Below are 17,412 nucleotides of genomic sequence, written 5' to 3' on the forward strand. Positions count from 1 at the left end.
AACCTCCAAAGGAAAAGGGCGATCACTCCTTTTCAGCCCTTTTCCTTATCTCCAACGGATGATGAAGAAAACTATAAAACCCTAGGCTGAATGGCAATAGAACAGAATTCCGGGCAGATCTGATTTTGTCACAGTGGCTCTGATACCATAATAAAGTTCAGACCTGCACTAAAATTCTGTTAGAATTAGAGGAAGATTAGAGGAGATAGAAGAGAGAAGAAGAGAAGAAGAGAAGAAAAGAAAGGAGAAGGAGAAAACTGGTTTGAGCAAGAGAGAAAAGTCACTCTCTCTAGTCGGCCAGGTTATTTTTATATGTTTCTATTAAATAAATCAAAAGACTATTATGCTCCTACTTTAGTATGGGACACATCACTTGACATAAACATTACTCATCAGCTTAAACATAAATAGAAAGACTAAACTACCCCTGTACAGTTAACACTAACACTTATTTTTTCTTTCTTTCTTTCTTTTTTTATTCTCTCTTTTTGTTTGGTGTGTGGGTGAGGTGCATGAGGCATATGCCTCTAGCATGCCTCATGAAAAAGGCATACGAGGAATACACCTTGTTGAAGTTTGACCTGCCCTAGAATTCTGTCTTGTTCGTTGACTGTAAAGTAAAGTAAACAGCAAGAAGGAAGAAAAGAGAGAAGGTCTGGTTCGAATTAGAGAAAAAAGTTATCCCTAGAGTCGGCTAGACCTGTTATTATATTATTAACTTATTGGAAAAGACTTAAGTGCCCTTATTTAAGTAAGAGGCACTCGAACTAACATAACAGTACACATCAACATTCTCAACATGTACAAAGACTGAAATACCCCTTCACTAACACCACTAACACTCCCCCTCAAGCTGGTGAGTATATATCATATAGTCCCAGCTTGTTACATATGTAGTCCATTCTCCCCCGACTCAAACCTTTTGTAAACAAGTCTGCCCACTGATTTCCCGTACTAACATATGCAGTTTCTATCACTCCATTCAGCACCTTTTCTCTCACAAAATGACAGTCAACTTCGATGTGCTTGGTTCTTTCATGAAACACCGGATTGGAAGAGATATGAATCGCTGCCTAATTGTCAAAATAGAGCTTCATTGGAGTACTGATGTCATATCCTATCTCCTGTAGAAGGTTCCTTAGCCACACTAATTCACAAGCAGTATGTGCCATGGCCCTATATTCTGCTTTTGCACTGCTTCTTGCCACAACTATTTGCTTCTTACTTTTCCACGTTACCAGGTTACCCCCCAGAAAGGTGCAATAGCATGTGGTAGATCGTCTATCAGACATAGAACCTGCCCAATCAGCATCGGTGTACCTTTCTATTACCAGTTTTCCACCACTCTTGTACAGCAAACCACGACCAAGAGCTCCTTTCAGATACCTCACAATCCTTATCACTGCATTCCAATGTGAGACCAAAGGTTTCTGCATGAACTGACTCACCACACTAACCGCAAATGAAATATCTGGTCGAGTAATGGTTAGATAGTTTAGTTTGCCTACAAGTCGTTGGTATCTGTCAGGGTCTTCAAATACTTCACCTATATCACTGCTCAGCCTTGTATTTATTTCCATAGGTGTCTCAGTTGGTTTAGTACCCAACAACCCTGTTTCTTCCAGTAAATCAAGCACATATTTCCTCTGATACAAATTAATGCCATGCTTAGATCTTGCTACCTCTATGCCCAAAAAGTATTTCAACTTGCCAAGGTCCTTTGTTTGAAAGTGTTCATGTAGGAATGCCTTCAATCTGTCAATGCCCATTTTATCATTCCTAGTCACAACGATATCATCCACATACACCACCAATATTGTTTTGCCTGCCGAAGAGTTAAGACTGAAGACAGAGTGATTAACTTGGCACTGTTTCATACCAAACTTCTTGATCACCTCACTGAACCTACCAAACCATGCTCGAGGGGACTGTTTAAGTCCATATATAGCCTTCTTAAGTCTGCATATCTTACCATCCTCCCCCTGAGCAACAAACCCTGGTGGTTGCTCCATGTAGACATCCTCGAGCAAATCACCATGCAAAAAGGCATTTTTTATATCTAGTTGATGTAAAGGCCAATCATACATAGTTGCAAGGGAGATGACGACACGAACTGACCCAATCTGTCTCTATGTAGTCAATGTCATAGGTTTGAGAGTACCCTTTAGCAACCAGCCGCTTCTTCAGGCGCTCAACACGACAATCTGGCAAGTACTTAACACTATACACCCACTTACAACCGACAGCCTGCTTCCTAGGAGGAGGAGCGGTGAGGTCCCAAGTGTGATTATGATGTAGAGCAGAGAGCTCTTCTTCCATAGCACGACACCACTCTGAAGATGTAAGGGCTTCCTGGACATCCTTAGGAACAACCACGGAGGATAACAAAGAGATGAACTGGCGATGGGAGGCAGAGAGGTGAGTAAGTGAAACAAAATTGGAAATAGGGTGAAGGGTGCAGGTATGTTTACCTTTCCGGAAGGCAATAGGAAGATCAAGGTTGGAGGCTGGTGTCGAAGTTGGAGCTGGATCTGTCGACGGTGATGAAGCCAGAGGAACCGCAGCCAGTACACGCGGACGATGTGTATACACGTGACGGATGGGTGGACGGTCAACAGACGGTGGCACCGGAGGCAAGGACATAGGCATGACTATAACCAGAGGAGGTGGATCAGCCACAGGAAGAGGAAGAGGAGGTGGTGATATGGAGGAAGTAGCATCACCAGACCCCACGAAGAACGGAGTAGACTCGAAGAATGTAACATCAGCACATACCAAGGAACAACGAGAACTGGGACGATAACACTTGTACCCTTTCTGAGTTCGGGAATAGCCAAGGAAGATACACTTCAGGGAATGTGCATCTAACTTGTCAGTCCCAGGACCCAGATTATGAACGAAGCAGACACACCCAAATACCCGAGGAGAAAGCGGAAACGGAGACATGTTGGGGAATAAGACACTAAAAGGAGAACAACCATCAAGAATAGACGTGGGCATCCGATTAATTAAGAAACAAGATGTGAGCATTGCATTGCTCCAAAAGGTTTTGGGAGCATTCATGTGGTGCATGAGGGAGCGTGTCGTTTCTACAAGATGTCGGTTCTTTCTCTCAGCAACCCCATTTTGTTGTGGAGTGTAGGTACATGAAGTTTGGTGTATAATGCCATGTTGGTCCAAGTATTCTTGAAAATATGAAGACAAGTATTCACGACCATTATTAGGATGGAAAATTTTGATGTGAATGCCAAATTGATTGTGGATCTCAGCATAAAATTTCTGGAAGATGGCAAATAATTCACTTCTTTCTTTCATTAAATAGAGCCACGTCATTCTTGAACAGTCATCAACAAAAATAACAAAATATTTGTATCCATTATATGACATCACTTTATAAGGACCCCAAACATCTGAATGAATTAAAGAAAAAAGACTCGACACACGGTTATCGGCCCTAGAACGAAAGGGAACATGATGGTGTTTCCCAAATTGACATGACTCACAATCTAAAACAGAAAGTTGACTCAATGAAGGAACTAAGGACTGCAACACTTTTAGCGAAGGATGACCAAATCTACAATGCCACTGGAGAGGAGAAATGGATGACTGAAGGGCCGTTGACGTTCGTCCACCACCATCAAGATAATACAGTCCACCGGCTTCATGCCCTCCACCAATCTTCATCCCCGTCTTGAGATCCTAAAAAACACACATAGAGGGGTAAAATGTGATGGAGCACTTAAGGGACTTGGTCAACTTACTAACGGACATAAGATTAAATTGAAGCTTAGGTACATATAAAACACACCTGGAGTTCCCGTCATGTGATCGGAGGCTCCAAAGTCAATAGTCCAGGGGTTGGGTGTGGATGCCAAACAAGCCATACTTGAGTGTGCAAAGGTAGTTGTGTTCTGCTGCGACTTGGATTGAACAAAACTTTTATACTCATCCCGAGGAACACTCACCATCTCCTTGCCTGGACCATCTGAGGGAGTAGAAGGCATTGGGTCAACTGATCGGTTCTCCTGTCTAGAGCTGAAATTGGTGTCACTAGTCATGGCATGGTTGGCCCACGTCGAGGGAGGACCATGTAAGTCATAGCAGTAATTAATAGTATGTCCATCCAAACCACAATGAGTACACCTCCGTGGACTCGAGCCACGTCCTCTACCACGAGCTCCCCCTGAATCTCTGCCTCCAGTACGACCACCACCACGGATATGTGTAGATCCACCACTACCACCCCTGCCGGGCTGGGCTCCTCGAGCCCCACTTCTGCCACCTCGACCTCTCGACACTGCAAATGCCGATTTATCTGAGACATTAGAATCCATAGATCCAATGGAAGCCCTCCGAAGACGAGCAAACACCTTTAAAGATGGAAGAGCATATCCCTCTAGTATCTGGGCTCGTACTGGTTCATACTCAGACTTCAGCCTCACCAGAAACCGTGTCACATCAAGCTGCTCTCGCTGTTGCTGTTGAACTCATTACGGATATTTCTCACACTGGCATTGTACTCCTTAAGGCTCTGATTTCCCCGTTGCAGATTGAAGTATTCCTGATACAGTTGATATACCCTAGTGGTATTATCTTGACCTGAATACAGTTTCTTAGCATGATCCCACACCTCTTTGGCTATGTTAAGAAACATGAAGTTCACACTGATTCTAGATTCCATACTGTTCCACAACCATGTGATGATCTGTGCATCTTCCTGTTCCCAGTCTTCATACTCCTGAGAGTTAGCGTGGGGTTTCTCCTCTCTTATGTGCTTCACTTTCTTCGTCGCCTTCAGAAAAACCCCTACAGACTTGGCCCAAGGGACATAATTCTCTCCATTCACTTTAATGGAGGTCATTTGGACATTCAGGTAGTCAGTAGATATCATGACACTAGGTTTACTATCACTGTTATCTACCATTGCCGAACTCCCTTATCACTGAATTCTGAGCACTACACACTGCACACTACACACAAACACTTCACCGAAATCTGCACACTAATTTCAACAATAATAAATGCTGAAAACTGCAACACCACAAACCCTACTCATCGAAATCTGCACACTGATTTCAGCAATATTAAATGCTGACAACTGCAACACCACAAACCCTACTCACTGAAATCTGCACACTGATTTCAGCAATATTAAATGCTGAAAACCACACTTGTAACACCACAAACCCTAATCCACAACTACCGGGAGTTTCACCATTAAGTAGACACTATTGCCCTTCGAATCACACACAAACCAGAATAAACCCTAGCATAAACCCTAGCATACTGCAATCTGAAAACCCATCATACGAACTGTACTACACCTCTCATGTATTCCATAACAGAAAATATGCATAAAAAAAACTTTACCTCATCCCCTGAAGGCCAACCACACGAAGGAATGAGACACCACTGCACCACACATACCAGCTCTAATTAGGGCTTAGAAACCACAGCAACCAATCACCAACGACGCAACCAGAGGCATAGGAACCTCCAAGGGAAGAGGGCGATCACTCCTTTTCAGCCCTTTTCGCAATCTCCAACTCACAACTGAGAAACCCAAGAGAAACCCTAGTTCGAATGCGCAGAAAACAGAATTCTAGCAAGTCTGATTTGTTTAATGTTGCTCTGATACCATGTTGAAGTTCGACCTACCCTAGAATTCTGTCTTGTTTGTTAACTTTAAAGTAAAGTAAACAACAAGAAGTAGGAGAGGAAAGAAGAAGGAAGAAAAGAGAGAAGGTCTAGTTCAAATTAGAGAAAAAAGTTATCCCTAGATTCAGCCAGACTTGTTATTATATTATTAACTTACTGGAAAAGACTTAAGTGCCCTTATTTAAGTAAGAGGCACTCGAACTAACATAACAGTACACATCAACATTCTCAACAAGTACAAAGACCAAAATACCCCTTCACAAACACCACTAACACACCTCTTGCACCTGAGGTGTACTCCTCAGAGCATTTTTGGAACACCTCACCTAGACGAGGTGTATGTGTCCCACACTTTTTAAAACACTGATTGGAAGGCAAGGAAAGGGAAGGGGAGGAGAGGATTTCAAAAGAAGGCAGCAAATCGTGATGAGGATAGTTCAGGGGAGGAGCAGGAAAAGGATGGATTTAATAAAGAAGCGGAGGGAGGGGAAATGAAGGGAATGGGATTAATGGTACAAAGGTCTACCAAAGAAAAAGAAATATAGAACGAAACCTCTCAAGGAAGGTTTGGAGATGGGAAATGAAGAGAAGGAAGAAGCGTTTATGCTGGGTGAGAATCATGAAGTTGAAAGGAAAGCTGTCTGGAACTGGAAATGGTTATTAACAAAGAGGTGGAGGTAAGTATAGTGCTGGGCTTATTTTTCTTGGGTGGAGAGGATTTTGCAAGGAAAGCATTTATTGAAGTGAAAGAAAACTATGGTGGATTTATTGAAGATTAGCAAGAAGGTCATTTTGAGTTCTGGTGTTGCCTCTACAGAGGTAGAGGTGGAGAAGAATGACAGACTTCAGAGTGAAGCAAGGCCTTTGCGAATGTTTGAGAAGAATGAAGTCTTAGAGCTTGAAAGGATTAATGAGTTTCATGGGGAAAGGAAGAATTGTGAAGGTCCTCCTAACGCTGTTAAAGGATTTAAGCACCACCGAAGGCAAAAAAAAAAAAAAGATTTAGGCACCAAAAGTTTAATAGGTCTGTAACAGTTTCGAAGGTGTTTGCTAGACTGAACGGGGGTTTATTTGGGGTTGGAGTCAGCATGGTTTAAAATGTCCTTAATTTCCCTAATAGTTCCACAACATATTTCCATTTCCATGGGTAGTGACACGAAATTTTACTGGAATCAACATTTCCCCAATGAACACTACCAACAGTATGTGGAGTGCAAGAGAGAGTTTCCATGACATACTTCCATTTCCACTTCCATGGGTAACAACATGAAGTTTTACTAGAATTGATATTTTCTCCATTGAACACTACCGATACTATGTGCAGTACAAGAGAATGTATTATAACATAATTTGGTAACAATATTGTAGGTATGTGAATTTGCAAGTTATTGTCCACCTAACTTATATGGTTACCACTTTGAGCTAACTCAATATTCATTTCAAATATAAAGTTAAATATTAGTTTTTGTTTGTGTAATAGATTATTTGGTTAATCTATATTACAACCATTTACATTTTCTATGAGTTCAAATTTTGCTTTAACTTAGGGCTCGTTTGGCGTGTCTTTCCATGCGGTCTTTCGGCTATTTACAAGTCAGGAAGACTGAAAATCGGTCTATTTCCATTTGGCATGCGGAAGATCTAGCCACCAAAAGACAAGGTGCCGAAAAGACACCCGAAGCCCATTTTGGGCTGATTTTCGGGAAGCTCCAAATGAAGCTTCTCGCGTCTTTCGCGTTTTAATCTTGCGCAGAAAGACCCAAAGCGATGAACGGAAAGACACGCGTCTGCCAAACAGTCTCGGGCTGCCCAGGTCTTATGTCAAAAATTCAATGCGTCTTTTGACTGTTAAAGCTACAAGAAGATCTTCTCAAAAAGACTTTAGAATATATTCTTTTATGTATAACCTTAGTTTCTTAGCTTTGTTTAATGATTTAGAATAAGATAATAATTTTAAAAGGTGTGTCTATGCTTCTTTTATCATTTCATAAAATAACATTCTATATTTTGCACATTTTACAATGTTTCCACCATATCTATAACTTTTACAATATTTCCGACAATTCAAACCTTGGGAGTTAGCAAGAGGATTAAGAAGACAAAAAGAGCTTTCAAGCAAAAAGAAAGTGGTTTCTTAATTCAACTGTGGAAGGCTTGGGGTGTCTATTTTTGGTTATTTATTTATTTTTTGTTTTTTTGTGAAGGAGGCTGCTCAGGTGGGGTGGATTGCCAGGTTTTGGTCTTTGGGGAGGTGGGGGCGGGGGGCTTAAGTCAGGGGCTTTGGCTGTATTCTAATTTGGATTGTTCGGTATAGTTTCAAGACTTTGTTGGTTAGTTCTCAGTTTTTAACTGATGTATTTTGTTTGTAGGTGACAGCACGAATCCTATTTTGCACTTTTTCCATTTCACTCTATTTAATGCTATATCCATTGTTACATAATGGCCCCTTACGTTACATCATTTTGCACTTTAAATAGTAAGCTTATTTATAATGAGAAATGAAATGTCTAGAAAAACAGAACCTTATATCACAGAATGATGTATTTATGTGACAACAGTACTTAATTATCAGAGATAGGCATGTGATCTGTATTTTGAATATGATATGAGAAATACATGTACTCTTATTTTTCTTTGTTGTTGTAGAAGATTCCTCAGTTATTCTGTTGATCTGAATGTGCGTAATGCAACGTTTCTTTATCATTTAACAAAACGACCACAGCTCATATTCCAAATATTGTTAATCCTGAATGTCCACTAAACTTGCATGTTATATAGCCATGGAGAACTGAAGGGGGGATATGATTTCCTTGTTGCAGGCTAAAGGCTTTGTTGCTAATTCTTTCTACACTGGTTTGACAGCAACTGAGTTTTTCTTCCATACAATGGGAGGGCGTGAAGGTCTTGTAGATACAGCGGTATGGTTGATTTTGTCTGTTTAAATAGGCATGTGCATTACCAATCATTTGGTTTGTCATTTCTGTTTTTTAGCTTTGTTTCATCTTTTTTTCTCATATGTGGTGTAAAAAGCTTATAGGCAGGAGTAAGGAGAGATACTCAAGGCTAGGGGGATGGTAAAAAATAATAAAGCTCACCTGCTTTCCCCAGCCCAAAGATGCTTAGACTCCTAAGATGTACAATTATCATAAACAACCCCAATGCCAAAGATAGCATGCCACCAACACACCATAGAAGAAATGAGAAGATACTTTCTTTGGATAAATATATGAAGATTTAAGAGCAATAATTACAATAGAGGAAGGGGAGGGGTAAAATCTCTTAACCCTCCCCAAGAATAGAACTTATATTACAATATTGCGACAAAAAAATATTAGCTATTTCCTCCCCTTGTATCGCAAGTGCATCCACAAGGGAGTTTGCATTTCTCTTAATCCACTGAAGCTTAATTTCCATTTCCACGTCCTGAGTTTGTGTTTTGTATATCTTTTTCTCATTTGTAAACTTCCAGAGAGCCCATTCTCTTCCTTTTGTAGCAAGCCAAAAATGACCAACATTGAGTCACCTTCTACAACCAATTTTCTGATATTTAATTCCTTCGCCCTCCTTATCCCTTCCAGAACCACAAAAAGCTCTTAAGGAATCATCTACTCCAATGGGACTGAAAAACATAGCAAGAAGTTTTCCTTCCACATCTCTAAAACTCCTCCTATACTTAAAGGCCTGGGTTGCCTTGACTACTTCCATCAAAATTCAATTTGTGAACCCAAATAACTGGAGGGGACCAAAGTGGAATAGTCACATTTAAGAGGAGCTGAATAATCAGCTTCTTTCCAATTCTTGATAATTTCTCCTGCTGAAAAGCCTTCAAAGAAGAAAAGAGAAGATGTTACAAAATTATTTGCATGAAGACACATTGGCGGATATGCATGATCCCAAGAAAAATGGGAATGCATCTAATATAAAATTTACAATATTGGGGTGATAGGGTGGAGCTTTTTTGAAGTGTATTAAGGTGTCTTGAAGATGGTGGAGCAGGAAGTATTGATCAAAAAGGTTTGTCTTTTGAGTATTTTATGTTATATCGGCAATGTCTTGGATATTTTTGGATTTTGCAGGTTGATTTTTTGTTTAGTCTTGAAAATAGTTGGCAGTATGTTCTTGCAATTTGTATTGGGTGGGGGTTTCTCTTTGGAGGATCTTTTTAGTTATGGGTCTTGATAAGTGATGTCTATGTTTTTAACAGTTGTGGAATGGGATGTCAGTTTTTGTGTTTTCTTTGGTGATGTCCCATCCATAGTTTTCAAGGCGGCGCCTTAGGCGATGAGGTGCCCTTTGAGGCTCGCTTTGCCTAATTGCCAAGCAATTTTTTACTTTCTATTATAAAATACTTTTTTGTTCATTCTTTTTTGAGATTATAATTATAAAATTAACATTATTAAACTAAAATAATCATTTTTTATGTTTATATACTAATTTTTTTATTATTTTCTTATTTATTAGGATTTAATCAACACAAACATTGCTAAATTCTGTATTGAACCCTCAAACACTTCAAAACCTGAACCAATAAGTAGAAGTACTACTCAATGTTTTAAAACGCGGAGGCATGATGCGAGGCGTTCCACTACCTAGAGGCGTGAGACATAGTTCAGAACATAAGAGGCATAAGCCTCTCGAACACAAGGACGTGTAAGCCTCCTTAAGGGGGGATCTCAGTTTTTCTTTATTTTTAATAAATTTTTTATGTTAAGAAGAATAAAGATGCATAGCACTAGTGTCTTTCCTCTTATCTTTTCTTCCCTTCCCTTTCCTTTTCTCTTTTCTTTTTCTTCTCTTTTTTTCTTTTTCTTTCCCTTCCCCTTCTTTTCTTTTCCTTTCCTTTTTTTTCCTTTTTTCTTGTTTTTAGTCTTTTTATATGAGGTGTGAAGGAGCTGCTAATGTGTTGGAGAGTGGAGGGTCTCAGTAAGAAAGGAAAACTTGTTTGGAATACCATTCTGCAAGCTGTTCTTTGGTCCGTTTGGACTGAAAGAAACAACAGAATCTTCTGTGATCAACCCAAAAGCCCAGAAGTAGTGCAGAAAGCGGTGGGTAAGATTTGTTCCTGGGTGTCGGTGAATGAGGAATTTAAAAATCAGAATGTATCTCATTTGTTTTGCACTAAATCATGGATGTACTTGTAATCTGTTTTTGGCCCAGGTAGATCTAGTGGTCTGGGCCTTGTTGTAATCCTCTTTTATTCTGAATAAATTACTTTACCTTTTTTCAAAAAAAAAAATTGAGGTGTGCATGAAGCACATGAGGCATATGCTTCTAGCACGATTCATGAAATACGTGCATGAAGCGTATGCCTCTTGCACCTGAGGCATATGCCTCAGAGGTGTCAGCGTCTCTAGCCTATGCCTCAGGATGTTTTGGAAGCGCCTCGCCTGGAGCCTACGCCTCAGGGTGTTTTGTTATTTCTCCTATAACAAAAAAGGTTCAGCCCCTATATATATATATTTTTTTAATTTTACTTTCCTTCTTCTTTTTCTTCTCATGTATATGTTGATTTTCTATACTTTAATATGAACTTTATTCTTTTCTTATGAAAATTATGAATGATTAAGGAAGTATGGTTATGGTACCTAAGGAACTACCCTAGGATCTATATTTTTAACATAAAAAAAAAATCCATCACCTAGGCGACAAGGCACCCCCTGTCACCTAGTCTTGCCTTGGCGCCTTGAAAACTATGGCCCCATCACCTCAGTTTGTATCTCTCTTTATTTTCATTTTTATAATGCTTTCCCTTTGCTATCAAAAATAATTGACAATATGTTGGGAATTGGGGTCACGGAAACTTAGAGGAGAAGCTCTGAGGTGTGCCTAAAGACACTGTCTTTAAAACGTTATTTGCCCCCACTCAGTTTTACTGAGTTTGCTGTTGGGCTACAAGAAAATATGTTCCCTGGATAGAATAGAGCTTTGGGCGAGAATCCACAACCAGCAAAGTTGACTAGTCTTTGAAGAAACCTTATGTGAGACAGTAGCATATTCAACTGAGAGAGACGAGTGACTTTTTGAAAAACTTGTGTATTCATTTGCTTGATTCACACTCCTTGTATAATTTCTGAAGAGTCACCTTGAAGAGGAAGGTGCTGGTTCAAAAAAGGCTCTTTGTACAGTCACAATTTCAAACGGGAACAGTAGCAAGCCTCCATACTCTCCTCTTATAATTATAAGGAGTGTAAACAAACTACTATTTAAAAACTCAAAACTTGTTTAATGATTTCCAATGTGGGACAAGGCTTTCAAGAATTGGTTCTAGTGTGATTAGTCAACCACACCATATAATTAATCAATCAAACCCCATTTGATTTAATCTCTAATGAGATTAAAATCCAACAGAATATATTCCAAACCCTTAAAAGAAAGATTGAAGTGTTTTGGTAAAGAATGAGGAAATCTAGGCAATACAACATGGTTCATTCAAATAGAATTCTCCATGTTCATCTTCCATAGGGTTGATCACATTACTTAAGTATTGTGTTGAGTTGAACTCAAAGAATTCATTTGTTATATCCTTATAGTGCTTTCACTTCTGCTTTCAATTCAACACTGATGTTCTTTCTCCAACCATAAGCTTATGTTTGACTCTTGCATTGGGACCTGATAGTGAGGAAATTCAATATCAAAATGTGACCTTAAATTCTGTGGTTAATGGATCGTTTTGTTAATGCAGGTGAAAACAGCAGACACTGGCTATATGTCTCGTAGATTGATTAAAGCCTTGGAGGACCTAGCTGTTTATTATGATGACACAGTAAGAAATGCTAGCGGAGGGGTAGTACAATTTCTTTATGGAGATGATGGCTTGGATCCAGCAAACATGGAAGGAAAAAAGGGGATTCCTCTAAATTTGGAGCGAGTGTACTTGAAAACTAAGGTCACGTCTCTCCCTCACTCTCTTCTTTTTGTTTGGTTAAATCAGGAACTTCTGTAAGAAGCCACCTCAAGGATATGTTATTTGACTCTTTCAGGCTACTTGCCCTAGTGACACAAATGCTAGCTTGTGTCCTTCAGAAATCATAAAAATTCTTGATGATAGGATCTCCAGATATGATATGACTCCTGATGGGGGTTGCTCAAGTGCCTTTAAGAAACTACTAGTGGATTTCATTCAAAATCGCATTAGTATTTTGAGGAACACAAGGAAAGCACTTGGACTTGATGAAGAGTATGCCAAGAAGGATAATTCTGACATTCTAGAACATATTGCTGCAAATATATCTGGCATTACCACCCAACAGCTAAAGGTAAAATCTAATATTCATTTTTTCCTTCAACTTTGTGTTATCTGTAATGAAAAATTATTAACAGACAAATCTAATAACAGCAATCATCAACATTCTGTTCACTACATGAATCCTGTTTCGCCACTCTGTTCTGCTTAGTGCCATGTCATTGTTAAACTCTGACTGCTTAAATCATTCTTACTACAACCAATATCCTTCAGTCTGCCCCTAGTCCCTCTAGCCCCTTGCAACAGATTGCTTCTTCTTATGGGTGCAAAAGATAACTGCAGTCTGACTACCATGTATCAGCACTTCAAATCATCTCTCAATATTTGTTTAACTCTTGTTTGGGCCTCTGTGCTTCCATACAAGTATTTTATTTTCTTCTGTTTTTGCATAATTTTCTTATTATCAAAAACAGCATTTTTTATTCCTAGAGATTATACAATTTGGAATGTATAACAAGTAAATGCTAACCATGAACCTTTGTACATTGTATTTTCATTCTATTTGCAACTCTTTAAAAAATAATTACATAATGTCTAATTTTCAGTAGCATTCTAGTGGCTTGCATTTAATACGAAATGCCTTTTTCTATATGGAAGGTTTTCTTAGAGACATGCATTTCACGTTACCATTTAAAAAGAATTGAAGCTGGAGCTGCAATTGGAGCAATTGGAGCTCAAAGTATAGGAGAACCTGGGACACAAATGACATTAAAGACTTTCCACTTTGCTGGAGTTGCTAGCATGAGTATCCTTTATTCATTGATTGATCATCATATTCTGATTTTCTTCTATTTCGTTATTGTTATGCTGCCAATTTGTTGACTAATGCTTGTCAAAATTAATAATAAATGTTTTTTACAAAATTAACGCTTACTCTAAACCATATGGTACAAGAAGCAGCTCTTTTTTCCCTGCACTGTTGATTTTAGCTCCTCTTTCAATGAAGCCAATTATTTTCATATACAATCCTTCATACCATAGTACAAGCTTGCAATCATTATGTAGGTATGATTATGAAAAACTTATGGTTTGGACATATTGTTTGGAGTTGATGGGGAACAAATCATTGGAAATGTTGATGGGGGAAAATATAGGAGAGCAGGCTAAAGAGTCTGAGAGGAGAATGTGTGATGCAAAAGCTGAAGAATCAAAATCGGAACTTTATAGACATTTTTTATTAATAGGATCATTTTGGTCTATTGCATGCCTTGGCCCAGCCTAAGAGTTTAGCTTGTTTAGTCATATTAGTTGTATTTAAAATTTCAAAGATATTGTCAAAGACAAATAAATATGTGTGAAATTTAAAAAATGGCTATGAATTGTGGAGATTATCCTCTACTTCTTAGATTTTTCTTCTCTATTATCTTTTCTTCCAAGTTTTCTTAGTTCATCCACCAACAACCTCCAAAAACCTAGAAACAATGAAGAGACATCATTCAATATCCAATAAGGGTTTGATTTAACACATTTTCTCTAGAGAGAAAAACTTCCCATATTTTGATCATTTTCATCCCATTAACACAACCTTAAAAATTCCCACTAAAACCCTAGTTTTCAAGATTTTCTAATTTTAGGAACCTGCATCCTTTCATGCCAAGCCACTCAAAGCACTTCCAAACATGGTTTAGAAGTTCGACATGATATGCCCAATATAGGGCTTGTCACATCGTATATTTGAATGCTCAATACGAGATATGGTGGGAAACTAGTGGTATTGTCTTTTTTCCACTTATTGTACCTGTGTTTTCCAGTATCAACAATGTATTGGGCGTATCAGACAATATGTTGTGAAAAACATACAAGCAGAAAACGAAAAAAAAAAATAAGGGATGGGAAGAAGGCTTCTTTCACCCCCCAAATGATTCTAAAACTCCAAACCTCATTCCTGGAGTGCTATATCTCCAACAAATGCAAGAAACTAGTGTGAACCATCAAGGTTTTTGAAGATTTTTCAAGTTTTGGAAAATATTGCAAAATTATGTATTTTTTTCAATTTTTCTCATAATTTCATGTGATTTCTTGTTTATTTTTTTTATTGAGTGCTTGAAAATGTTTAAATCTATGTTGATCTACCTTATTTCTTGGGAAAATATAAAAAAAAAAAAAAACAAAAACAAAAAATTGAAACATGTATTTTTTATCATTCTATAAAGACTTAATATGTTGTAGATATATGGATGATCTATCATATACTTAGAGCAACTGAAATTTCTTATACCATATTTTTCTTTGATTTTTTGTAATTTTTGGAATTAAATAAAAGATATTAATTTTTTATTTTTTTTCTTGTGGTTAGCCCCTAAAGATTATGTATGTTGTAGATCTATGAATATGGTACCCATAGAGCAATTGTAATTTCTTCTTCAATAATTATTCTTACGATTTTTTATATTTTTCAGAATTCAAAAATAAGTAATGATTATTATAATTTTATGACCTAATCATAAAAATTGAATATATTGTAGACCTATGGATGGATCTATCATATCTAATAGAGCAATTAAAATACAATGTATATTTATATTTGATTTTTTGTAATTTTTTGAATTAAAAAATAGACTAATTATTTAAATGAGAAATAATTTTTAATTAAAAGTTGTTCTAAAGCATATCTTATGGTTGGATAGGATAGGTGGGCTTTTCCCACCCCTTAAAACATAAGATTTATAGTTTATAAATTATAGTTAAGCATAGGGTTTTTAATGGAAATTATAATTGATTATGATGTATTTCCTCATAAAACCCATTAAAATATATTAATTTAATGTATGTTTACCTCATAGGGGGCTTATATTTAGTGTTATTGATGTATTTTTATGATTTATTTAAGTATTTATTAGTGTTTCCATGCATATCTTAATTTTTCTTTGATACGCGTGTATCCAAGGCATATCCCATTACGTCTCTTAAAATTTCTGATACTTTGAACCTTGCTTTCAAACATAATCCCCCTCTTTAGCTCACCACCTAGATATTCCTTTGATACAATTTAAAGAAATCCAATTCTGAGATTAAGATTTTGATCTCCATATGGGCTGGCCCATGGGCTAGGGCTCAGGCTCTAAGCACTAGGCCTGACTAGTTTTTGGGGAAAGCTCGGGCTTTATCAAATATGCCCGCCTCGATAATATTGCATATAATAAAATTTATCAATATATATGAGTACTAAATTATTACCAAATTAATATAATATTAGTTTATTAAATTACATTGTAGGTAGGAAAAAATAAACCTAGCCTAACCGTTCTTTATCGGGCTTGGACAAAATTTTAGGCCCATGGGCTCGAGCTCAAGCTTTCTGAAATAAAATGTCAATGGAATTAATATAATATGAGTTTATTAAATACACCATAGGTAGGAGTTTTCGGGGTTTAAAATGTCGATGTCGGTGGAAATGTCGGCCATCCAAATATAAGAACATATTTGAAATGTCAGAAATATCATATTGGAAATATTGTAAAAATCATAGACATAGTGGAAACTGTGTAAAATATGCAAAACATATAATCATTTTATGAAATGATAAAAGAAGCATAGGCACACCTTTTTAAATCACTATCTTGTTCTAAATCATTAAACAAAGTTAAGAAACTAAGGTTATGGACAAAAGAATACATTCTGAAGTTGCCTTGAAAATCTTAAGATTCAGAGTTTCATAATAGAATGCGTTAAAGCAAGATTTAAACTCATAGAAAAGGTAAATGATTGTAATAGATCAACCATATAATCTATTACAGAAACAAAAAATTAATATTTAACTTCATGTTTGAAATGAATATTGAGCTAACTCAAGGTGGTTATCATGTAAGTTAGGCGTAAAATAACATTATTACTTCACAAATCTGGAATATTGTCGCCAACTTATGTTATAATACTCTTGGGCTCCACAAAGTACTGGTAGTGTTCATTGAAGAATATGTTGATCCCAACAATGTTTTAAAACGCGAAGGCGTGACGCGAGGCATTCCACTACCTAGAGGCGTGAGGCGTAGTTTAGAACGCAAGAGGCATAAGCCTCCTGAACACAAGGAGGTGTAAGCCTCCTTAAGTGGAAGGGGGCAAACCACTTTCTTTCCCCTTATCCTTTCTTCCCTTCCCTTTCCTTTCCTTTTCTTTCCTTTTCTCGTTTTTTCTTCTCTTTCTTTTTCTTTCCCTTCCCTTTCTTTTCCTTTCCTTTCCTTTTTTTTTTCTTTTTTCTTTTTTTTCTGTCTTTTTATATCAGATGTGCATGGGGCGCATGAGGCGTATGCCTCTAGCACGCCTCATGAAAAAAGTGCAAGAGGCTACGCCTCAGAGGTGTTAGCGCCTCTAGCATACGCCTCAGGGCATTTTGGGAGCGCCTCGCCTAGAGGCGCGCCTCCAAGTGTACGCCTCCCATGCCTTTTAAAACACTGGATCCCAATAAAATTTCATGTCACTACCCTTGGAAGTGGAAGTGGAAATGGAAATATGTTGTGGAAATTATCTCCACATAATGTTGGTTGTGTTCATTGGGGAAATGTCAATTCCGG

The 17,412-nt window shown here is 37.8% G+C and overlaps 1 protein-coding gene across 1 annotated transcript in view; it reads left to right on the plus strand.

The window, feature by feature from the left end:
* Positions 1-17,412, plus strand: part of NRPC1 (nuclear RNA polymerase C1) — a 95,009-nt gene that overhangs the window by 58,158 nt on the left and 19,439 nt on the right. Inside the window, exons 18-21 of the mRNA XM_088972286.1 lie at positions 8,478-8,576; positions 12,341-12,544; positions 12,639-12,914; positions 13,499-13,646. Coding sequence (XP_088828412.1) covers positions 8,478-8,576; positions 12,341-12,544; positions 12,639-12,914; positions 13,499-13,646 — 727 coding nt within the window. The remainder of the gene's footprint in view (positions 1-8,477; positions 8,577-12,340; positions 12,545-12,638; positions 12,915-13,498; positions 13,647-17,412) is intronic.

The sequence above is a fragment of the Nelumbo lutea genome, chromosome 2 (genome assembly GCF_056320005.1).
Source record: "Nelumbo lutea isolate HS-2025 chromosome 2, American lotus-T2T, whole genome shotgun sequence".
NCBI lineage: Eukaryota > Viridiplantae > Streptophyta > Magnoliopsida > Proteales > Nelumbonaceae > Nelumbo > Nelumbo lutea.